This window comes from Chiloscyllium plagiosum, chromosome 40, assembly GCF_004010195.1.
Source record: "Chiloscyllium plagiosum isolate BGI_BamShark_2017 chromosome 40, ASM401019v2, whole genome shotgun sequence".
Lineage (NCBI taxonomy): Eukaryota > Metazoa > Chordata > Chondrichthyes > Orectolobiformes > Hemiscylliidae > Chiloscyllium > Chiloscyllium plagiosum.
This window is the reverse complement of record NC_057749.1, coordinates 21,157,084-21,182,083: the sequence shown is the minus strand read 5'-3', so window position 1 is coordinate 21,182,083 and position 25,000 is coordinate 21,157,084. Positions and strand designations below refer to the sequence as shown.

Genomic DNA, 25,000 nt, shown 5'->3' with positions numbered 1-25,000 from the left:
TCCTGAAAGATAGTTCCCTGATCATGGCTGTCAAAGTCATTTGGCAGAATGCCTCATCGCCAGAGCTTAAGGACAGGCTGTAAAACATAGTTTGACTACTGATAGGATAAACCATCAGATCCTTCCCCTATGCCCAGGACTTCACCTCCTCTACACATTGCACTTGAGGTGGGGAAGGAATTGTTGTCCATCTCCTTGTAGAGTCTGCCTTTGCAAAGAGGGTCTGGAGAAAGAGGCAATGGTTTTTGTCAAGGTTTGTCCTGAGCAACTCCATGACACAAGATTCCGTGCTCTATGGGAGGCAAACATTAATTGCAACTTGAAAACCATCAACTCTATGAAGGATGTTCCTTAATCTGCTTGAAACTTGTTGATCTTCCAATACAAGGACTTATCCTCAGATGAGTGAAGCCAACTCATATACTCCAAGATCTAGAATCATGTACAGAGGGACAAACTAAAGCTTGGGGCAGCTCTGTCTGGGGTGCAGTGGGGAAAGGGCTTTTGGCCGCAGTTTATTAAACATCTGAAAAGTGTTTGATCTCTCTGGCTCAGTACTTTATAAATAATAAATGTTGTGTAGAGCGAGAGAATTGAAAATGAATTGAGACACCTCAGAGTGGAACAGGGAGGACAGAGAAAAGTTTACTTCCATTGTGTTTTTGGTGATTTCCAATTGGAAATACTTTGCCCTCAGGCAATTAATGTGGCATGGTGGCTCAGTGGTTAGCACTGCTGCCTCACAGCACCAAGGACCCAGGTTCAAGCCCAACCTTGGATGACTGTCTGTGTGGAGTTTGCACATTCTCCCCGTGTCTGCGTGGGTTTCCTCAGAGTGCTCAGGTTTCCTCCCACAATACAGAGATGTGCAGGTTAGGGTGAATTGTCCATGCTAAATTGCCCATAGTGTTCCGCGATGTTTAGATTAGGTGCATTAGTCAGGGATAAACATAGGGTAGGGGAATGGATCTGGGTGGGTTCCTTTTTGTAGGGTTGGTGTTGGCTAAAGGGCCTGTTTCCACACCATAGGGATTCTATAATCAGTACGTTGTAAATATTATTGCAATCATATTGAGTGAAACATGTACTACAGAGACAAGTTGAACTTTATTGCAATTTCTGTATTTATTTAAATTGAAAAGTTATGTAATTTCTTTTTACAAATGTTAAAAAATGAATATCTTTTGAAAAAGAAAATCAACTGGAAACATCCTTCTAAATATTGTGCCTACAAGAGCAGGTCAGAGACAAAGAATTCTGTAGAATATAACTCCCTTCCCGACTCCCCAAAGCCCAAGAGAGGAGAATGATGGGATACAATCAACGTCCTTGGATGTCCAAGCTGTAAGCTATTTCAAAGCTCATACTATTCACAGAGTGATGAGATTGTGCCTTTGAGAGATGGTGTTCTGTCCTGTTTCACTTGTGGAGAGGTGTTGTCTCAGTGGTGCTGAAATGTCTCCTTCAGACAGCCAGTTGGTGAACAGCTTTGGGTTCTTCCTGGGTTTTTTTTAAGTCAAAAGTATCACGAGTGGGCAGGGTCAGGCTCACAGAGACAGAGATTCTGGTTTTGCTTTCTATTAGAGCTGAATGTTTGAGTTCTCTAGAGTGAAGTCTTAGGCAGAGAGGCTTCCTCTTAAAAATCAAAAGGGGAAGATTGTTTCTTTCAATGTTTCTTTTGACTGGAGTGGAGAGAGAAGCATGTCAGAATAACAACTCTGTTGCTGAATTTGCCTTTGCCAAGGGTGTGTTTATCGGATGCTGCATCTATTGGAACAATTGATGATTAGTGGTTAAATAATTCAAAGTTTGTTGAAGATTTGTAGCTCGGATACTCGTTGTTGTGGTTCTGTTCGCCGAGCTGGGAATTTGTATTGCAGACGTTTCGTCCCCTGTCTAGGTGACATCCTCAGTGCTTGGGAGCCTCCTGTGAAGCGCTTCTGTGATCTTTCCTCCGGCCTTTGTAGTGGTTTGTCTCTGCCGCTTCCGGTTGTCAGTTCCAGCTGTCCGCTGCAGTGGCCGGTACGGATCGTTAGCTGTCTTCCTGTTTGTCCTATGTAGTGTTTTGTGCAGTCCTTGCATGGGATTTTGTACACTACATTGGTTTTGCTCATGCTGGGTATCGGGTCCTTCGTTCTGGTGAGTTGTTGTCTGAGAGTGGCTGTTGGTTTGTGTGCCGTTATGAGTCCTCGTGGTCGCAGTAGTCTGGCTGTCAGTTCTGGCTGGTTAAATAATACATTATCTTGTTAAGTATTTCAAAACAGTTATGCCAATTCTTCTTTTTGTTGTATTTTAACTGTGTTGTAAGAATAAAGGTGATTTAGAGACAAACAGTCATAGAGTCTTACAGCATGGGAACAGGCCCTTCAGCCCAGCTTGCCCATGCCAGCCAGTTTCACAATTAAATGAGTTCCATTTGCCTGACTTTAGTCCATATCTCACCATACCTATCCCATCCCTGTACCCGTCTTAAATGATTAAAGATTAGTGGTGGAGCAATTGAATGATATCTGGAACACATACCTTTTAAAAACATAGAGAAGGTCAGGCCTAGTCTGGTCCATAACAGCTAAAGCTATGCAAGGGAGTTTGTTTATAGAGCTACACTTCACTTGTTTGGCTGGCTTCTTTATTTTAATTTGCAAAGTACACTTTATCCATAAAAATATCTTTATATACATACATAGTGACCAAAGCAGTTAGGTTCTTGGTGGCTTGCTGAACAGTAATTGACTTGCTGAAAGAAGACAGAGGGTGGTGGTTGATGGGAAATGTTCATCCTGGAGTCCAGTTACCAGTGGTGTACCGCAAGGGCCGGTGTTGGGTCCACTGCTGATCGTCATTTTTATAAACGACCTGGATGAAGGTGTAGTAGAGTGGGTTAGTAAATTTGCAGATGACATTAAGGTTGGTGGAGTTGTGGATAGTGACGAAGGATGTTGTAGGTTACAGAGAGACATAGATAAGCTGCAGAGCTGGGCTGAGAGGTGGCAAATGGAGTTTAATGCGGACAAGTGTGAAGTGATTCACTTTGGTCGGAGTAACCGGAATGCATAGTACTGGGCTAGTGGTAAGATTTTTGGTAGTGCAGATGAGCAGAGAGATCTCGGTGTCCAGGTACACAGATCCTTGAAAGTTGCCAGCCAAGTTGACAGAGTTGTTAAGAAGGCATACAGTGCTTTAGCTATTATTAATAGAGGGATCGAGTTCTGGAACCATGAGGTTATGCTACAGCTGTACAAAACTCTGGTGCGGCTGCACTTGGAGTATTGTGTACAGTTCTGGTCACCACATTATAAGAAGGATGTGGAAGCTTTGGAAAGGGTGCAGAGGAGATTTACTAGGATGTTGCCTGGTAAGGAGGGGAGGTCTTACGAGAAAAGGCTAGGGACTTGAGACTGTTTTCGTTGGAGAAGAAGAAGGTTGAGAGGTGACTTATTAGAGACATTTAAGATAATCAGAGGGTTAGATAGGGTGGACAGGGAGACCCTTTTTCCAAGTATGGTGACGGTGAGCACAAGGGGGCATAGCTTTAAATTGAGGGGTGATAGATATAGGACAGATGTCAGAGGTAGTTTCTTTACTCAGAGAGTAGTAAAGGTATGGAATACTTTGCCTGCAACGGTAGTAGATTCGCCAAGTTTAAGTGCATTTAAGTTGAGATTGGACAGGCCTATGGACATACGTGGAATAGTGTAGGTGGGATGGGCTTCAGATTGGTATGACTGGTTGGCGCAACATCGAGGGCCGAAGGGCCTGTACTGCGCTGTAATGTTCTATGTTCTGTACAGTAACATATGAAGAAACAAACAAATTTTGGAAACAAAATTGCTAGATAAGCTCAGCAGGTCTGAAAGCATCTCTCCACCCTGGAGGCTTCCTGCCTCTATTCCTGATGCAGGACGTTTGCCCGAAACGTCGATTTTCCTGCTCCTCGGATGTTGCCTGACCTGCTGTGCTTTCCCAGCACCACTCTGATCTAGACTCTGAAAGCATCTGTGGTTACTTACTAAGGGTCACTTGAGCTGAAACGTTAACTCTGATTTCTCTCCACAGATGCTGCCAGGTCTGCTGAGCTTTCCCAGCAACTTCTGTGTTTGTTTCTGATTTACTGCATCTGCAGTTCTTTTGGTTTTGAAACAAACATTGGAGTTTGACTCTATCCAGCAAACAAACCTAAGGCATGTTTGGCTGTTTTCACACAATCTCAGGGAGCGGGAGTGAGTTGAATCCTGTCCGTCTGCACTGTTTAGTTGCGTGACCATTGCTGGTTTTCACTGGTTACTGCAGTTGACTGGGTGTTCCCAATCATAGCTATGGAAGTGTGTTGCTGGAAAAGCGCAGCAGGTCAGGCAGCATCTAGGGAACAGGAGAATCGACGTTTCGGGCATTAGCCCTTCTTCAGGAATGAGGAAAGTTGGTCCAGCAGGCTAAGATAAAAGATAGGGAGGAGGGACTTGGGGGAGGGGCGTCGGAAATGTGATAGGTGGAAAGAGGTCAAGGTGAGGGTGATAGGTCAGACTGGGGTGGGGGCGGAGAGGTCGGGAAGAAGATTGCAGGTTAGGAAGGCGGTGCTGAATTTGATGGATTTGACTGAGACAGGCTGGGGGGAGGGGAAATGAGGAAACTGGTCCCTAGATGCTGCCTGACCTGCTGCGTTTTTCCAGCAACACATTTCCATCTCTGATCTCCAGCATCTGCAGACCTCACTTTCTCCCCAATCATAGCTATGCCATGATATCACGATGGGGGAGGTGAGGGGGGGGATGATGCCAAGAATTGAGGTCGGACTGTTGGTATCGTGGTGCACAGTTCTTGGTCCATCTGCCTTCCTCCTTGCACAGATGATTGCTTTACCAGAGAGCTTTGCAATCTTTCATTGTCAGGCACTGGATAATTCTCCCTGTGTAGCTTCCAAACACTCAACGAAGATGGGAGGGCAACATTTTTCTTTGAAATGGAGCATTTTTCTGTAGGATTGATCGGTGTCCATGCAGATTAATCTTTAATTCCTGGAAGACTGCAAGGGAATCCAGGGATGTCGGGAAACCTGAGTTTAAACTGCCAATGTTCATGATAGGGTGGCATGGTGGCTCAGTGGTTAGCACCACTGATTCCAGTCTCGGGCGACTCTCTATGTGGAGTTTGCATATTCTCCTCGTGTCTGTGTGGGTTTCCTCCGGGTGCTCTGGTTTCCTCCCACAAGGAGAAAGTGAGGTCTGCAGATGCTGGAGATCAGAGCTGAAAATGTGTTGCTGGAAAAGCGCAGCAGGTCAGGCAGCATCCAGGGAACAGGAGAATCGACGTTTCGGGCATAAGCCTGAAGAAGGGCTTATGCCCGAAACGTCGATTCTCCTGTTCCCTGGATGCTGCCTGACCTGCTGCGCTTTTCCAGCAACACATTTTCAGCTCTTTCCTTCCACAATTCAAACATTGGCCATGCTAAATTGCCCATAGTGTTAGGTACATTAGTCAGAGGGAAATGGGTCTGGGTGGGTTACTCTTCGGAGGGTCGGTGTGGACTGGTTGGGCCGAATGGCCTGTTTCCACACTATAGGGAATCTAATCTAATTTGTAGCTAAGGGTTACTTACCTCCATCCTCTTTCCTTTTACATTTATCGGACAAAGAGGAGTTGGGGGTGGGGAAGGGGTTGTAATTGGGGACTGTATTGTTTCATTTCAGAGCAGGGCTCATGCATTGTCCTGCCCCATTTGATCGACAGCTCCGGCTGAGCTTCCTGACTCTCCCAAGCTTGGCTAAGCTCCCCTGGCATGTGCTAGTGAGTCAGCCTCGCTCACACACACAGAGGCAGGGGCACAACACCCCAACAGACGCCAGAAATAACATTTACAAAGAGAAATCAACAAAGCACACTCTCAAAACCAAGTGAGCCTGCACCTCCACTTTATCTTCCCTCCCATCCCCTTTTATGTGTGTGTGTAATTAATTTATGTCCAGATGCAACTGGTAAACTGTTGCAAAGCGCCACTCGTATTTGCAGACCGCAGGGTTCCTTAAATAGTCCTGGGAATAGGGAGGGTGGGTGTTGATTGACAGCTACAGCCATTCGAGCAAAAGGGTCTGCAGGCTAGTCTCTGAGAAGTTGGAATGGTGAGGGCAGATTTGCCTCCATTGTATTAGAGCCATTATTTTTGTATATTAGAGACGTGTAAACCGGGGCTCCATTGTGTTATAAAAAAAAACAGAGGGAGGCAAAAGGTAAGCTAGTCTTTTTTTAAAAAAAAGGCGAGACGGCACATCAGAGAGAGATAGCCTTCTGAAACTGTCGCTGGTCTATTTTTAAACGCATTTCGCCCTGCTACAACTTTACAGCTGATCTACTTTTTGACAGGGAGATAATTTGCAAAGATTCTCAATATTTGCAAAAGGCAATGATTTCTGACGAGGAGTTGCGATTCACAATTGCAGTGTTAACACCCTGTTAATGTAACTAAATCGAGATTGGCAGGAATTAATGTCACTTTAATGCTTGGAAACTTGCTTCGACAGCAGCCCAGGGAGTGGACTTTGTGGCTTGACCCCGGAGAGAGCGGCGTTGGATTGAAGACTCACCCAAGGGTTTGGGGGCTGCGATTGGACTTGGTTTCTGTGCCGGGACCCGAGCTTTGGAAAAGGCAAGGGGAGAGACAGAGACAGAGACAGAGAGAGTGTGTCTGACCCTAACAGACCAGCAGCAGAATGAGTTCCAAGCGGACGGTCCGCTCCTATTCTGCCAATGGCCGCTATTCTTTGGACATCAAGGAGGAAGATGAGCCTCCATCCAGGGGAGAGGCCAGTCGTAACTACATCCTCAATGTTCGCCCGGAGAGCAGGTGAGAAAGAAAGTTAAAATCAAGCTGCCAGCTAACCTCAGGAGGCTACTCAGCCCCTCTAACCTAGCCACCCCCCCCCCAACTCCTGAAATAACAAATTGGAAGGGGTTAAACCACCCTCCCTCAGGGGGAACCCGAGTAGAAGTCGGAAAGGGTCAATGGAAAATGTGGAGGATTGACATTTTTCAAATTGAGGCGATGCCCTTGATGGTGAGCTCCAGCTGCTGTGGTACCCACTGGTCTCCAGGGTGCCAGCTGGGTGCTCTGTCTTGTGTGGATGGAACTGGGAAAGAGGGGTGGGCAGTTAGGCGCTAGGACCAGCTCCACAGCCGGGGCCGAGTCCATCCCTTCTCTGATGGTTCATCTGTCTGTTTCACTCCCTGGACCCATCATGAGCCCTCGCTCCACCATTACCTTCCTGTTTCACAACAATATCTGCTTGGAAAAGTTCAGTGACGCTCTGCTTCCCACCTTCAGTCATTCTGAGGGGGAGGACTGGGCGATTAGAGGTAGTTTCGTTTATTCGTTCACTGGAAATGGACATCGCCGGCTGGGCCAGCATTTATAGCCTGTCCCTAGTCACGTTTGAGAAGGTGGGGGTGAGCTGCCTTCCTGAACCACGGCAGGCCACACAATCGATGCTAGGGGAGGTGATGGCTAAGTGGTACCTATCACTGGACTGTGAACCCAAAGACCCAGGCAATGAGTTTTGAGAAGATTTATAGCTCAGGTTGAGGCTCTGGATGTAAGTTTGTTCGCTGAGCTGGAAGGTTTGTTTTCAGACGTTTCGTCACTATACTAGGTAACATCATCAGTGAGCCTCCGGATGAAACACTGGTGGTGTAGCCCACTTTCTATTTACGTATTTAGGTTTCCTTGTATTGGTGACCACATTTCCTGTGGTGATGTCATTTCCTGTTCTTTTTCTCAGGGGTATGGTAAATGGGATCCAAGTCAATTGACTTGGAAAAACAGGAACTGACATTACCATAGGAAATGACATCACCAACCCAAGGAAACCTAAAAACATCAATAGAAAGCAGGCCATGCTACCTGTGCTTCATCCGGAGGCTCACTGATGATGTTACCCAGTATAGTGACGAAACGTCTGAAAACAAACTTTCCACTCAGCGAACAAACTTCCATCCAATGTTCTGGGAATCTGGGTTCGAATCTCACCAGGGCAGATGGTGGAATGTGAATTAAACAAAATAATCTGGGATTAAGAGTCTAATGGTGACAATGAAACCATCAATTGTTGGGAAAAAACCCACCTGGTTTACTCATGTCCTTTAGGGAAGGAAATCTGCCATCCTTAGCTGGTCTGGTCTTCATGTGACAGGTAATAAATGCTGGCCCAGCAAACGATGCCCACACTCCATTAATTAATAAAAACAAGTCACAACGCCCTTCAGGGGGGAGTTCCAGGATTTTCTCCCAGGAACAGCGATATACAGTATTTGCAAGTCAGGATGGGGAGTGACTTGGAGGGGAACCTGCAGGGGGTGGTGTTCCCGTCAATCTGCTGCCCTTGATCTTCTCGATGGAAGTGGCCGTGGGTTTGGAAGATGCTGTCAAAGGATTTTTGGTGAGTTTCTGCAGCACATCTTGTTGAGAGTACACACTGATGCTATGACAGAGCGTCGCTGGTGGAGGGAGTGGATGTTTGTGAATGCGATGCCTGTCAAGTGGGCTGCTTTGTCCTGGATGGTGTCAAGCTTCTTGAGTGTTGCATCCAGGCAAGTGGGGAGTATTCCACTGCACGTGTAGTCCTGTTGTCAAGGCAATCACCCCATAGCAGTGCATCCATTCTCTGCCTGAACTCTAGGGGTACAGGGGGTATGGAGGGTGGGGGTGAGGAGTAGTTAGCCTTGCCAGTCTAGGGCAGCGATGGTTGAGGAAGTTAGGGGGTAAGTTGCAGGCAGTGGCCGTGAATCTGTGAAAAAAACCGCAAGAAACAATGCGGTGTCGTGGGGAAAAGGCAGGGGAATTGCCACAAGGTCATGACGCTAATTCAGAGAGTCAGTTCGCACATGATGGGCCGAATTCCTCACCATAATAAATTGTTCGCTGACTATGACTCTGTGAAGCTGGATCTACCCCTGAACTCAGTTCTGTGGGGGTTGTGTAGAGCGTCGGAGGCTGGGATTGACCTCATAGAAGTTTATAAAATCATGAGGGGTATGGATAAGGTAAATAGACAAGGTGTTTTCCCTGGGGTGGGGGAGTCCAGAACTAGAGGGCATAGGTTTAGGGTGAGAGGGGAAAGATATAAAAGGGACCTAAGAGGCAATCTTTTCACAGAGACGGTGGTGCATGTATGGATGAGCTGCCAGAGGAAGTGGTGGAGGCTGGTACAAATACAGCAATTAAAAGGCCTCTGGAGGGTATATGAATAGGAAGGGTTTAGAGGGATATGGGCCAAATGGACTAGATTAGCTTGGGATATCTAGTCAGCATGGATGAGTTGGAGTCGAAAAGCTGGAAAAGCACAGCTAGTCATGCAGCATCCAAGTAGTGGGAGAATCGAAGTTTCGGGCATAAGCCCTTCATCAGGAATGTCGGACCAAAAGCTCTGTTTCTGTGCTATATGACTTTATGACTCTATGACACTGTCAGGATAACAGACTGCCATTGGGAAAACTGGGCGCCAAATCCCATTGTTGCATTTTGGAGAGGAGGGAGAGGGGCAGCCACCATGTGGGAGTACAGGGATCCTGGCCGGGGGGGGGGGCGGGGGGGAGCAGAGTGTGGGAAGGCGGGGGCAGTTTGGCACACGTTTTGACAGATGGCCCCATTCCTGTCCATCCTGACCCATGAGCAGGACCTATCCACCACCGACAGGGCACAAGTCAGGAGTGTGACAGAATACCCTTAAAGAGGCACTCTACTTCCACAGAATCATTGAATACATAGTACAGCAGGAGACCACTCAGCCGATTGTACTAGAGTTAGCCCTTCAGCTGGGGTGCTAGTAGTGTAGTATAATCCAGAGACCCAGGCTAAATGCACATGGGCTCAAATCTTGCCAGGGTAGAACTAGAGGGGCATAGGTTTACGGTGAAAAGGGAAAGATATAAAAGAGACCTAAGGGGCAACGTTTTCACACAGAGGGTGGTACCTGTATGGAATGAGCTGCCAGAGGAAGTGGTGGAGGCTGGTACAAATACAGCATTTAAAAGAGAAGATGGGAATATGGCACTGAGATGTAGGATCGACCATGATTGTATTAAATAGTGAAGCAGGCTTGAAGGGTCGAATGGCCTTCTCCTGTTCTTACTTTCTATATTGCTGACCCACAGTAATGTTCTGTTGACTACTGTATGAAATAGCTGAGGTAGCCACTCAGTTCAAAGGCATTTAGGGACAGGCACCAATACGACCTCCCTACCTTTTATCTTAGCCTGCTTGGCACACCCTCCTCATTCCTGAAGAAGGGCTTATGCCCGAAATGTCGATTCTCCTGCTCCTTTGATGCTGCCTGATCTGCTGCGCTTTTCCAGCAACACATTTTTAAGCACCAATACTACCTCACCAATGATGCCCATGCAATCGATGCTGGGTCCACTTTTGTTTGTCATTTATATAAACGATTTGGATGAGAATATAAGAGGCGTGGTTAGTCGGTTTGCAGATGATCCCAGAATTGGTGGTGCAGTGGGTAGTGAGGAAGGTTATCTAAGATTACAAAGGGATCTTGATCAGTTTGTGGAATTGTATGAAACAGATAGTTGCATGATGGGAAAACTAGCCAACCCATGGTTGTAATGCAACACAACTTAACAAAGGTCAAAGCATTGCTAACCTCAGCAGGACTTGACGTAGGCTAAGTGCAAGAAAGTTCTTTCACCTCAGTAGACCTCGGCAGGGTTTGATTAGCTGGCTGCACGTAAGGACTGACTAAACCACAAATTGGGTCAATGGGCTGAGTGACTGGTGGAGTGTAATTTGGATAAATGCAAGATATTGCATTTTGGTAAAACAAACAAGGACAGGACTTACACAATTAAAAATAGGACCTTAGGTAGTGTTGTAGAACAAAGAGACTCGGGGGTTCAGGTGTGTAAACACATTGATCTACCTTTCCCACATTTTTGACTACTCACAATTCACAAGAGGCTACTGAGACAAAGTCAGGCTGTTTGTCTGTCTGTCTGTCTCTCTCTCTCTCTGTCTCTATCTCTCACTGTCTCTCTCCCTCTCTGCCTCTCTCTCACTCACTCTGTCTGTCTCTGTCTCTCTCTCTCTCTGTTTTTCTCTCTCTCGGTCTCTCTCTCTCTATTTCCATTGCTCTTGATAATTCTATCCCTTTTACCCTCTTCTTACTGGTTCACCAGCTGATTCTTTCACTATTTATCATCTTGAAACCTTTCAGCCATTGAAGATCTCGACTGGATTGCCCTCCTCTGTTTTATAAAGAGCTTGCAGCTTTTTGTAACTTCCCCCCCCACCCCCACATCTCTCAGCATTCTTCTTGTGTAAACTTTCCGTGGCTTTAAGATATTTCCCTATAATGGGTGTCCCAAGTCTCGGGTAATATTTCAACAGCTAAAAAAAATCTTGTCCCACACCAAATCAACATAATTGACTTCCCTTTATAATGACTTAGAGAGAAGGTGGCAGATGGGTAATGTACTAGAACTAGTGATCCCAGGATCATGGGATTGCTATGGCTTTAGACTCTGACATGGTTCATAGTGAAATCTGAATCCAATTAATAAGCCTGGGGGATAAAAGCTAGTCCACTCGTAATGAGGTAACCACTGTTGCTTGTTATTAATAACCATCAGGTTCACTAATGCCCATGGGGAGTGAAATCTGTGTGTTTACTTGGTCAGGCCCACGTGACTCTAGGCCCACAGCACTGTGGTTGACCCTTAACTGCTCTGTGAAGTGTCCTCACTGTTCGAAGGCAGTTAGAGATAGACAACCCAATGCTGGCCTTGCCTGTGGCACCCACACCCCATGGGAGAGTAAATGACTCTCATTTATGGCAGAACCTTGCGACAGTGAAGGGTCTGGAGGGCCTGGGATGTGAATCACAAGAGGATTAGTATGCAGTTGCAGCAATGTGATCAGGGAAGTACATGGTGTGTTGCCATTTATTGCAAGGAGAACGGAATCTAAAAGTAGGGAATCTTGTTACTAGAGACCGAATATGGAGGAATGCGTACAGTTTTGGTCTCCTTATTGAAAACGTATGTAGTTACAATAGAATTGGAACAGAGGAGGTTAACTCAATTGATTGCTGGAATGAATTCCTATGGTGAAAGGTTTGATAGGCTCTGCCTCTCTTTTATATCTTTCCCCTCTCACCCTAAACCTATGCCCTCTAGTTCTGCACTCCCCGACCCCAGGGAAAATACCTTGTCTGTTTACCCCATCCATGCCCTTTATTATTTTATAAACCTCTGTAAAATCATCCCTCAACCTCCGAAGCTCCAGGGAAAACAGCCCCAGCCTGTTCAGCCTCAAACCCTCCAACCCTGGCAACGTCCTTGTGAGTCGTTTCTGAACCCTTTCATGTTTCACAACATCTTTCCTATAAAGAGGAAGATCAGAATTACACACAATACTCTGTCCTCTGCAGCTGCGACATGACCTCCCAACTCCTGTACTCAATGCTCTGACCAATAAAGGAAAGTATGCCAAACGCCTCCTTCACTATCCTGTCTACATGCGATTCTACTTTCAAGGGTTTATGCCCAAAACGCTGACTCTCCTGCTCCTCAGATGCTGTCTGACCCACTGTGCTTTCCCAGCGCCACCTTTTTCGACTGACTCTCCAGTAACTGCAGTCCCTACTTTCTCCCTGTTCGATTACTCTTATCTTCCTAAATACATGTGCATTATGCACCTTAACTACCCCTTATAGAACCAGATTCCAAATTCTACCAAAAACAGAAATTGCTGGAACAGCTCAGCAGGTCTGGCAGCATCTGTGGAGAGAGATCAGAGTTAATGTTAACTCTGATTTCTCTTCACAGATGCTGCCAGACGCTCTGAGCTTTTCCAGCAATTTCTGATTTTGTTTCTGATTTACAGCATTCACAGTTGTTTTGGTTTTTATCCAAGTTCCCTGGCGAAGTATAAATGTTGTCAATACTTGCTTTTGTATTCACAGTCTTTGCTTATATTGATTCCCTCACTCCTTAATCTCTCTTTCTGCACTCACTTTACCTCTCTCTTGCAGTCTCTGCATTTGACAAAAGCCATTTAATTGTGCAGTCTATCTGTGAAACCCTGAAGTTTTAGATATAGCTTCTGTAATCTTGCCTGGTACATGCTTCACCTGCATTTCTCTTTGTTTTATTTGAGGTAGAAGGTCTTGTATTTTGCATGCGTCTACTGCTGGTTCGATATTTCATCAGCCACTTTCCCGGCCAGTTAATCCAAGTTTGTTCCGAATTAGAAAATGATATAATTTCCTCTTCAACATCTTTGCTTTGGATTCCATTTCTTTTGATCTACTTTCATTGTGAGAAGCTTGAGTGCATGTGTGTGTGTGTCAGTGTGTGTGTGTGTATAAGTCTGTGTGTGTGTGAGACTGTGTGTGTGTGTCAGTGTGTATGTGTGTATAAGTCTGTGTGTGTGTGAGACTGTGTGTATGTGAGAGCCTGTGTATGTGAGGCTGTGTGTGTGTGCGTTTGTGTATGTGTCTTTGCATGTGAATCTGTGTGTGTGTGTGTCTCTGTGTGTGCACATTTGTGTTTGTATATCAATGTGTATCTGTCTTTGTGTGTATCTGGGTGGGTGTGTATTTGTGTCTGCCTGTCTTTGTGTATATCTTGTGCATCTGTGTGTGTGCACATGTGAGTGTCGGTGTGGCTGGGTGTGAGCTGTAATTTCATAGTAATACTGATCAGCTATGTTTGCTGTCAGTGGTGTCTCTCTGGTGATGCTATTGCTTTGGGTTCACAAGGTTTGGGATTCAAATCCCACGCTCAGGTGTGAGCATATCAATCCAGGTTAATGCTCCAGTGCAGTACTGAGGCAGTGCGGCACTCCCTGAGGTGCCCTCTTATGGATGGGGTGTGAGACTGAGACCTCTCGGGGGTTTGTAAGAGATCCCTTGGCATCATTTTGTAGAAGAGAAGAGGCAATTACTGACTAATAGTTACACCTTAATATTATCTGCGTACTAGCACAACTCTGTACAGGATCTAAGTCATGAAAGTTTTATTTACTCTCTGGCTGGGTCAGCATTCATTGCCCATCCCTAACTAGACAAGAGTGAGCCGCATTGCTGTGGGTCTGGAGTTACGTATAGACCAGACTGGGTAAGGGTGACAGATTCCCCTCCTTTTAATGGACCAGAATTTTCCTGATCCGAAACGCTGATTCTCCTGCTCCTTGGATGCTGCCTGACCTGCTGTGCTTTTCCAGAATCAGGAAAGAGTGAATGGTGAGATGGTGAATGGGGTGCTAATCAAGTGGGCTGCTTTATCCTGGATGCTGTTGTGTATTTAGAATCCGTAAGTGATGATAAGTATGGGATTCTTGTTACAGTTTTCACTGACATATGAAATATTGTTCTGTCTTGATTACAACCTCACAGTGTCAGGAATTGTCCCTGTGTATTATTGGCCAGTGGTAGCAACATCACCATTTTCAGTTGTGATGGATTTTGGTTAGGATTTTAACTGTACAGAAAAGTGTTAAATATGGTTTTGGCCTGATCTCCAGAATCTGCAATCCTCCCTTTCTCCAGAATTGACAGCAGTTATATAATTGTCACTAGGCCATCTTTTTATTTGCAACTGAATTTGAACATCACCATCTGTCGAGGTGGGATTAACCTGGGGTTTTTTGGATTGCTACACTACACCACCACCTCCCCTGCTGGCCACTGTGCTCCTACATTACATCAGAGGCTACACGTCACAAGTACTTCATTGATTTGGATAACTCGAGATGTCTGCTGCTTACGAACAATACAATGTAAGTACTGTTTGGTGAAGGTGCCAAAGAGTCAATTAATCTTTACAGAAACCACCACACCCCATCAACATGATTACCCAGATCTCCATTGTTCCTCACAATATGATTAAGTTGCAACCTGTTATTATTTTTCATCTGTTCCGCAATTTGAATTGACCTGCTTTGATTCTCCCATGAGATGTGGCCATCACTGGCTGGGCCTGCATTTATTGCCTATCTCTAGTTAGTTAAGAGTTGGCCACATAGCCGTGGGTCTGGAGTTGCATGTGACTAAATTGGGTATGGTTGACAGATTTCCATCTCTAAAGGGCATTAATGAGCCATTTATTGACTCTGAGAAAGTGAGGACTGCAGATGCTGGAGATCAGAGTCGAGAATTTTCCTGATGAAGAGCTTATGCCTGAAACATCGATTCTACTGCTCCTCGGATGCTGCCTGACCTGCTGTGCTTTCCCAGCACCACAGTCTTGACATTTATAGAATGTGTCCCTAGTTGCCCCTTGAGAAGGTGGGGGTGAGCTGCTTTTTTGAACCACTGCGTTCCCTGTGCTGTAGGTAGACCCACAATGCCCTTTGCAAAGGGATTCCAGGGTTTTGACCCGACACACTGAAGGAACGGCGACATATTTGGTGAGAGGCTTGGAGAGGACCTTGCAAGTGGTTGTACCTGCTGCCCTTGCATTTCAAGAGGTCACAGGATTGGAAGATGTTGTTGAAGGAACCGTGATGAGTTGCTGTAGTGCACCTTGTAGGTGGTCCATCCTGTAGCCCCTGTGTATCAGTGGTGGAGGGAGTGAATGGTGAGATGCTGAAAGAGGTGTCAGTCAAGTGGGCTGCTTTATCCTGGATGGCATTCGGTACGTAGAATCCATAAGTGATGATAAGTATGGAATTCTTGTTACAGTTTTCACTGACATATGAAATATTGTTATGTCTTGATTACAACCTCACAGTGTCAGGAATTGTCTCTGCATATTATCGATCAGTGGTAACAACATCACCATTTTCAGTTATGACAAATTTTGGTTAGGATTTTAACTGTACAGAATAGTGTTAAATATGGTTTTGGCCTGATACCTTGAACGCTATTGGTTATTTTTTCTTTCAGACAAACGTTTTGTAACATCATTGCTCAGATAACCGAAGAGACCCAGCCAGGATTCGAAACCACGTTGAAGTCCCATGCAGTGTCCGAGGACACTGATGTCAAGTTTACCTGCATAGTTACAGGTGAATCCATTCTTTTCTCAAGTGATGTGATGACCAAATGATTTTGTGTGCCCAATGACCAGAAATGTTACTCATGTAGCATAGAGACATAGAGTCACAGGGTTGATGGCAGTCTCGAGAGTGACTCTCCCCAGGACAAAGGCCAGCCTGTTCGGAAGGCGTTAGTTTAAATTACTTAAAGTGTGGAAACAGGCCCTTCGGCCCAACAAGTCCACACTGACCCGCCGAAGCGCAATCCACCCAGACCCCTACATTTACCCCTTACCTAACACTACGGGCTATTTAGCATGGCCAATTCACCTTGACCTGCACATCTTTGGACTGTGGGAGGAAACCGGAGCACCCGGAGGAAACCCACGCAGACACGGGGAGAACGTGCAAACTCCACACAGACAGTCGCCTGAGGCGGGAATTGAACCCGGGTCTCTGGCGCTGGGAGGCAGCAGTGCTAACCACTGTGCCACCATGCCGCCCACAACTTGCCTGTAGTACTCCAGAGGACGATCCTAGTTTGAACATCAGCAGTGAGCAAAGGTTAGAATCCTCCATTACGAGTCTACGGAATCATAGTCTCCATACATTTGGAGGTCAATTGTTTGAGTTTTTGGTTTGTGTTTATAACCCATAAAACCTCATGGAATGGCCGACTGGAATCCCAAGTAGAAACTCTAATACTAATCATTAGCTTTGCTCAAAGGACCCAGGTTGGCTTTGGCTTGACGACATTGGATGACAAATACCCCACATTCCAGTACATTTTGGATTTTGTGCACATTGCCTGGTCCTGGCAATATTTTATAACTTGGCAAGAAGGCTCAGCGTGATTGAGGCTCCAGGTTTATATTGATTTGTGATTAGGATGGGACTGTACAAATCATCAGAAACTCACCATCGTTTTCCAGTCCTCAGTGTAAGATACATGTGCACAACATGAAGAAGGGCAATCTTTTGTAGATAGTTCATAGGGGAGATGATGGCCTTGTGCTATTAACACTGGGCGATTTAATCCAGAGACCCAGGTGAATTAGATGGGTTTTTAATCATAATCGGCAATAGTTCCAATCGCAGTGACTAGTTTCCAGTTCCAGGTTTTTAATTCATAGAATCTAAATTCACCAGCTGCTGCAATGGGATTCGAACCCATGCCTGCTGAGTGTCAGCCTGGGCCTTTGGATTACCGGCTTAAAGACGTTACCACAACACCCCAGACTTCGGTAAACAGAGTCAACTCTTAACTGCTCCCAAAATGGCCCGAGTAAGCTGCTCAGTTCAAGATCAGTTTGCGTTGGGCAGTAAATCCTGGCATTGTCAGTGATGCCCACATCCCATTAGTGAATAAAGTGAAACATTTGGGCCTGTATCCAGCCGGAACCAGATAGGAGTACCTTGTCAATCCCAGTTTGGTCAGCTCTAATCTTTGGTTTAAATAATTCCAAATGCAAACACAATAGATGTGTTATTGTGTGTGTGCGTATGTGTTTGTGTGCATATGTATGTGCGTGTGTGTGTCTGTCTGTGTGTGTGTGTGTGTCTATGTCTCTGTGTGTGCATGTGTGTGTGTCTGTGTCTGTGTGTGTCTCTGTGTGTGCTTGTGTGTGTCTGTGTTTGCATGTGTGTGTGTATCTCTGTGTGTGTGTGTGTGTGTGTGTGTGTGGTCTTCATTGGAGGGGGCATTGAGTATCAGGATAGATATGTTATGCTGAAGCTTTATAGCTTTTAGTTAGGCCACACTTGGAATATTGTGTACATTCTGGTCACCACACTACCAGAAGGAAGTGGATACTTTGGAGAGGGTGCAGGAAAGGATTGCCAGGATGTTGCCTGGTATGGGGGAATTTAGCTATGAAGAAAGGTTGGATAGACTGGGTTTTTTTTCACTGGAACGCAGGAGGTTGAGGGGCGACCTGATAGAGGTTTATAAGATTGTGAATGGCGTGGATAGAGTGGGAAGTATGAAGTTGTTTTCCCAGGAGGAGTCAGTTACTAGGGGACACAGGCTCAAGGTGTGAGGAAGGAGTTCTAAAAGAGCTGTGCAAGGCTCGTTTTTCCCACAAAGGGCGGTGAGTGCCTGGAACGCATTGCCAGAGGTGGTGGTGGAAGCAGACACAATAGCAGCATTCAAGAAGCACCTGGACGAGTACGTGAGCAGAAAGGGAATAGGGGGATATGGATCCTGTACATGTAAACAGTTTTAATTTGGAAGGTCAAAATGTGGTGGCGCCTGGAGGGCCAAAGGGCCTATTTCTGTGCTGTATTGTTCTTTGTTCTTGAAGTGTGTGAGGGAGTGAGGGTGGGAGGGTGTCAGGGAGTGCAGGAATGTGAGGGAGTGTCTGAGTGAGTGTATGGGTGTGTGAGGGAGTCTGGGTGTGTGTGAAGATTGTGGGAATGTGTGAGGGAGTGTGGGAATGTGTGAGGGAGTGTGGGAATGTGTGAGGGAGTGTGGGTGTGTGTGTGTGTGTGTGTGTGTGTGGGTGTGTGAGGGAGTGGGTGTGTGTGTGTGAGGGAGTGTGGGTGTGTGTGAGGACGTGTATGGGAGTGGGAGTGGGAGTGTGTGCAGGCCGGCTGTGTGCTATACTCTCCCAGAAGAAGGGTATGCTTGCTCAGACCAAGAACCTGGGCGTTTAATGTGGGGGAGACTTCCACTTCCGCTCATGTAACAGACTCGGAAACTCTCTTACTTTGATTGGCTGACAGAAGAGCATCTGATGGATTTACAAATTGGGAGTCTCATTGGTTGACCGCTTTGTGCTGAGGTGCTGCTGAGGTGGGAGCTGTAATACATGCCCCCGCGGTAGGAACACTACCTAGTGTACCACACAACTCAGTGGAGCTCATGTACTTATTCAGTGAACCCCTTAAGGCAGCTGGACGCTGCTTAGGACAGCCTTGGGGTTGCTCTGGGACAAACACTGAGGTGAGATCTTATTCACTAACTAAGCAATCAATTCCTTCATATTTGTGTGGCATCACCAAAATATAATAACCAATTTTTGCAAGTCAAGTTGTGATTTGGTTTGAAGTGGATTGGGAAGTGTGCAGAATCTGTCGCACATTCTTTTCTGCCCAGTCCTACTGCTTGCTCTCACCTGATCGTACAAGAAAAATTAAATAATCGCATTTGGCTTCAGCTGAAGCAGGTCAGTTGAGATCATATGCAACCTAGTCAGGAAGGCCAGGTTGCTGTAGCAACGGGCACACTTCCCAGGAGGGTCAGTTCCATCACATTCCTGACCAGGCATCTCTCCCACTTTTACTGCCCGCCATGGGTATGTGTTGGTAGGATTTGCATGTTGGTACTCAACCAGTTTGGCTCCAAGCTGGACCCAGCCCCCTTGACCATCAGGGCCTGGAGTGAGTCTTCAACCCAAATGGTTTGACTCCATGAGAGAGATGCTGCCCCATGTGGCCGGAGACTTCTGTTCAGGTCATGTGTAGGTCCAGCCTGAGACAGGGACTGACATCGCGGGCTGTGGTGTTGCTGTGGATCTGGGCTGCCAATCTGAGGAGACCCTTGACCACCCTCCTCCCCGCAGAGCCCTGGGCCCCAGGTTATATCCTCTATCTGTCTCCTAGCCCTAGTTGCCACGTGGTTCAATTCCACAGTGAAGAATGTATATGATGAATTTATGTGATGAACAATATATTTACCGCTGGCTGTAATACAGGAATGGTGCACTTATAGAGTCATAGAGACGTACAGCACAGAAACGACCCTTCGGTCCAACCTGTCCATGCTGACCAGATATCCCAACCCAATCTAGTCCCGCCTGCCAGCACCGGCCCATATCCCTCCAAACCCTTCCTATTCATGTCCCCATCCAGGTACCTTTTAAATGATTCAATTTACTAGCCTCCACCACTTCCTCTGGCAGCTCATCCGATACTCCACTTGCTCTGTCATATCTGGGCTGCCACTTTCTTCTTGAATTTGTTTGTACGTTTTTTTTGGTTCTAAATAATTGTTACATGAATATATTTCTAATGTGATTACTGAGGTAGTATACAAATGCTTTGGGGGGGGGGGGGGTGTCAGTTAGCTCAATTTGCTGGACAGTGGACAGGAGAATGTGGGGACTGCAGATGCTGGGGAGTCGGTGTCGAGAGTGTGGTGCTGGAAAAGCAGCATCCGAGGAGCAGGAAATCGACGTTTGAGGCATCAGCCCTTCGTCGGGAATGGACGGGCTGGACAGTGGTCTGCCATGTACAGTACCATCCAACAGCAGGTTCCTGCACCAGCTGAGGTTACTACAAAAGCCCCTCCTTCCTACCCTCTCCCCTCACCCGAGGCACAGTGACCCACCGGTTAAACCACACCCGGTCACCTCTCTCTCTAATGAAAGAGCAGCTCGATGGTCCAGTCAGACTTTGGTGACTGAATGTGAATGTTTCACTGTAACCACTCTGTCATTCACCTCCTGGACTGTCAACCAAAAGACTGTTATAATTATTATGATATTCAATTGCTATCCTGTTGGGCAGTGGGTCATTCCTATTTCTAACGAGAAAGTAAATCCAGAGCCTTTAGATTCCATAAATATTCCTGAACACTGTATACAGTATTACCCACAATGCACTCTGTTCTTTTATATATTTCACTCCAATAGAGTTTTGGCTGCTCCTGTTTCGGAGATGGAAGTCCATTCCCGTTAGAAATTTGAAATTGTTCCTAATGCAAAGTTACTGTCTGTGTCAGTGTCTTACTCTGTCAGTATCTCTCAGTGTAAATGTCTCTCTCTCTCTGTGTCCGTGTCTCTGTGTGTCCGTATCTCTCTGTGTTAGAGTTTCTGTGTCAGTCTCTGTGTCTGTGTCTCTCTGTGTCTGTGTCTCTCTCAGTGACTGTGTCTCATTGTGTCAGTTTCTCTCTGTGCCAGTCTCTCTACCTTCGCGTCTCTCTCTCTGTCCCTGTGTCAGTATGCCTCTCTGTGTTTCTCTCAGTGTCTGTATCTCTTAGTCTTCATGTCTCTCTGTGTGGCGTCTCTTTGTGTTAGTGTCTCTCTCTCTCTGTGTCATTGTCTCTCTCTGTGTCTGTCTCTCTCTGTCTGTGTCGCTCTCTGTGTCTGTGTCTCTCTCTGTGTCCGTGTCTCTCTGTATCTGTCTCTCTCTCTGTCTGTGTCTCTCTCTGTATCTATGTCCGTGACTCTCTATCTGTGTCTCTTTCTGTGTGTCCGTGTCTCTCTGTATCTGTCTCTCTCTGTGTCAATGTCTCTGTGTGTCCGTGTCTCTCTCTCTCTCTCTGTCTGTGTCTCTCTCTGTCCCTGTGGCACTCTGTCAGAGTCTCTCTGTAGCTGTGTAAGTGCTGAACACACACTCCAATCTGCCTCTTCACTCTTATGAGGCTCACAGAAGATAAGTTCATGACGAAAGAACTTTAATTTGTATAGCGCCATAAGCCACTTTAAGACATCCCAAACTACATGATAGCTAATGAAACACTTTTAGCTGCATCAGTGTAATGAAACAGCAACCAATTTGCACACAGCAAGCCTCTTCACCCAGTAGATGTCTCACTGCATTAACAACTTTGGGGTTTTAACAGCTGTTTGTACAAAGATGTAATTATCGTTCTCAGAATCTTTCATAACCTTAGCACGTACCCATCCGTGTTAGAAAGGCAGGTCTCTGTCACGGCTAAACTAGAAAATATCTTTGAGTCAGCCAATACCGTGATGCTAATACACACATCTGGGATAGGTGGGACTTTAACCCAGGTCTCCTAGCTCAGGGAGAGGGACACTACCGCTGTATTCCATGGTGACAGAAGGTGATGTTGATTGGATTTGGTATTAGCAGGTTAATTAAAAAATAAGAAAACGAAAACAGATGGAGTTTGTAGCGCCCCTGTCTCTGAGCCAGGAGGCCTGCATTCGAATCCTGATGTATCATAACATCAACGAATAGGATGATTAGAAAATAAAATCTGAACCAGGCCAGGACCACACTCAAACAGAACGATACTCCGTGAGGTAAGGGAAAAGCTGGTTCCTCCAATCCCACCGCAGTGGGGTGGGCTCCTGGGGGTTGGAGTGCGTTCTGTCCCCCTGGAATCCCATCAAAATCCTCCCTTGTTCCTTTCCCTTCTGTTATTGTTGCACTGACCCCTGGTGAGCCGTACCCGTAATTTGTTAATTCGTTTAATGACGGGGATGGGTTAGTTGGTTCAGTGACCAAGGTGAGATAGTTGGTTTAGTGACGGGGATGGGTTAGTCAGTTTAATGACAGGGGTGAGTTAGTTGGTTTAGTGACGGGGGTGAGTTAGTTGGTTTAATGACTGGGATGGATTAGTTGGTTTAGTAACGGGATTGGGTTAGTTGGTTTAATGACGGGATTGGGTTAGTTGGTTTAGTGAGCAGGGTGAGTTAGTTGATTTAGTGACTGGGGTGAGTTTGTTGGTTAAGTGACGGGGATGGGTTAGTTGGTTTAATGACAGGGTTGGGTTATTTGGTTTAGTGACTGGGGTGAGTTAGTTGGTTCAATGACAGGGATGGGTTAGTTGGTTTGATGACAGGGATGGGTTAGTTGGTTTAGTGATGGGATGATTCAGAGCTAGTTTTATTGAAAACAGAAGGAGCTGGGTCCTTTCTCTCGTGTTCAGTGATAGGTTTAGGCAGCGAGCGGTGGATGGGCTGCATTCACATCCGACTGTGAGGGAATACACGGTGTCCATCAGTATCCTCAAGGAATAGGTACCACAGAGGCTGGAGTGCCTTATCTCCTGTTCCAAATCCATTCTGATTTATCCCCTCTCTCTGCTTCCACCCCCTTAGAGATGTTCAGTGTTTATAACTGGGTGATTGGTTTTTGATTAGATTAGATTAGATTACTTAGTGTGGAAACAGGCCCTTCGGCCCAACAAAATGACACGGCCAGCTTTATTAATGGAAAATGAAAGAACGTGCTTATTTCACAGTGGGGCTGACCTCTGGGCAGGGTAAGGATCCAGGAGGGAAAGGTGGGAAAACAAACACTTCGTCAGTCTTTGCTGCCCGGGTTCACAAGATGGCTGTTGGTCTGTGACTTTGCAGAACCTCCTGGTCCATTCTGTTGGAATATTGACTGGAACGCCAAGTGGGACTCCCCATGTGCTTCTCTGAAATAGGGCCATGGGATCTTGCCATGCAGGGATCTCGGCCTCTCCTAAAAGCTCCTATTTCTGACAGTGCTGCCTATATGATCCATTTGTTCCCTGGTGTGAGCAAATAGCCCCTCTGACATACAGAGACAGAGATCCACCAGAGATCAATCAGAATGTGTTTGGGAAATAAAATGGGGTTAGTTCAGTGAAAAAAGCTTTGCTTAAGATCAGTGTCATAGAGTCATAGAGATGTACAGCACGGAAACAGACACTTCAGTCCAACTCGTCTGTGCTGACCAGATATCCCAACCCAATCTAGTCCCACCTGCCAGCACCAGGTCCATATCGCTCCCAAACCCTTCCTATTCATATACCCAGCTGAAAATGTGTTGCTGGAAAAGCGCAGCAGGTCAGGCAGCATCCAAGGAGCAGGAGAATCAACGTTTCGGGCATGAGTCCTTCTTCAGGAATTCATATACCCATCCAAATGCCTTTTAAATGTTGCAATTGTACCAGCCTCCACCACTTCCTCTGGCAGCTCATTCCATACACGTACCATCCTCTGCATGAAAACATTGCCCCTTAGGTCCCTTTTAAATTTTTTCCCTCTCACCTTAAACTAAAGCCTTTAGTTGAGGACTCCCTCCACTGGGGAAAATGTCTTGTCTATTTAACCTCTCCATTGCCCCTCATGATTTTATAAATCTCTATAACCTCAGTCTCGATGCTCTGGGCAAGATAGCCCAAGCCTATTCAGCCTCTCCCTATCACTCCAACCCTGGCAATATCCTTGTAAAACTTTTCTGAATCCTCTCAAGGTTCACAACATCCTTCCTCCAGGAGGGAGACACAGAGCACAATGGGATCTCTTCAGGAGATGGTTGACAAAGGGAGCATTGAAGTTTAACTGGGACCTGATTTATAAAATAAGTGTCAGGGAGGGTGGTTACTCAGATACTATATTATTTGATAAATGGGCGTGTTTCTAGTGAGCTGCTCTGGAATGGGCTCAGAAAGTGTTGTTAAGCTCAGGAGTCATGGAGTATTATTTGCGTCTGAAAGATTAGTCTGAGCAAGAATGTGGCTCCGTTAAACAGCTGGAGCTGTTTGTGAGACCCTGTGATGTCCCCAGTCTCAGTTTACAGTTTGGTACAACAGTTAAAATGCAGTTCCACTTTGGTACAGTGATATTTTTGGAACAAACCATATGACATGTGTGCACAGGGACAAAACAGGCAGCGGCCTGTCAGCTGGTACAAGTTGTTGTTATTGTCGTTTGTCAGATCACTTGGATGACCACCCGCCCCCCCCCACCACCACAAAACGCTCAGCCTGAAGGCGTTTGTAGAAGCCACTGGGTTTGGAGAACCTTCTGAAATGTGTGTATCAGGAAAATGAACAGTCAGTGTGATAAAGCAGCCCCCACACAGCAGAGGGAAAGTATTCCTGATCTCTGCCTGGAGCACAGTCACATGGGATAGAAGGTCGCTCAGGGAGAGCCACCTGTTGTCACCCCAAATCTGAAAAGGGAGAAGCTGCGAGGTTCTGGTGGTGGGATTGACTCTCGGTGAATCAGAGAGCTAACACACACACAATGGGCGGAATGGTCTCCTTCTGCACTCTTATCCATCCTGTGAACCACCATTTCCCCCTTTCCTCTGTCTTCGAGCCAGTCCTGTGTCCAAATGGCTAGTTCTCCCTGCATTCCATGAGATCTAAACTTGCTAACCCATGGGGATCCTTGTTGAATGCCTTACTGAAGTCCATATAGATCACATCTACCGCTCTGGCCTCATTGATCCTCTTTATTACTTCCTCAAAAAACTCAATCAAGTTTGTGAGACATGATTTCCCATGCACAAAGCCATGTTGACTGTCCCTAATCAGTCCTTGCCTTTCCAAATGCATGTACATCCTGTCCC

At 46.2% G+C, this 25,000-nt stretch overlaps 1 protein-coding gene and 1 long non-coding RNA gene across 2 annotated transcripts in view; one reads left to right on the top strand and one right to left on the bottom strand.

Annotated features, from left to right (window-relative positions):
* Positions 1 to 6,043: 6,043 nt before the first annotated feature.
* LOC122542611 (alpha-protein kinase 3-like) overlaps positions 6,044 to 25,000 on the top strand; it is a 23,344-nt gene continuing 4,387 nt past the window's right edge. The window contains exons 1-3 of the mRNA XM_043680579.1: positions 6,044 to 6,221; positions 6,513 to 6,835; positions 15,885 to 16,006. Of these exons, the coding sequence (XP_043536514.1) occupies positions 6,702 to 6,835; positions 15,885 to 16,006 (256 nt within the window). The 5' untranslated portion in view covers positions 6,044 to 6,221; positions 6,513 to 6,701. The remainder of the gene's footprint in view (positions 6,222 to 6,512; positions 6,836 to 15,884; positions 16,007 to 25,000) is intronic.
* Positions 8,395 to 25,000, bottom strand: part of LOC122542613 — a 25,569-nt gene continuing 8,963 nt past the window's right edge. The window contains exon 3 of the long non-coding RNA XR_006309830.1: positions 8,395 to 8,771. This is a non-coding gene — a long non-coding RNA (uncharacterized LOC122542613). The remainder of the gene's footprint in view (positions 8,772 to 25,000) is intronic.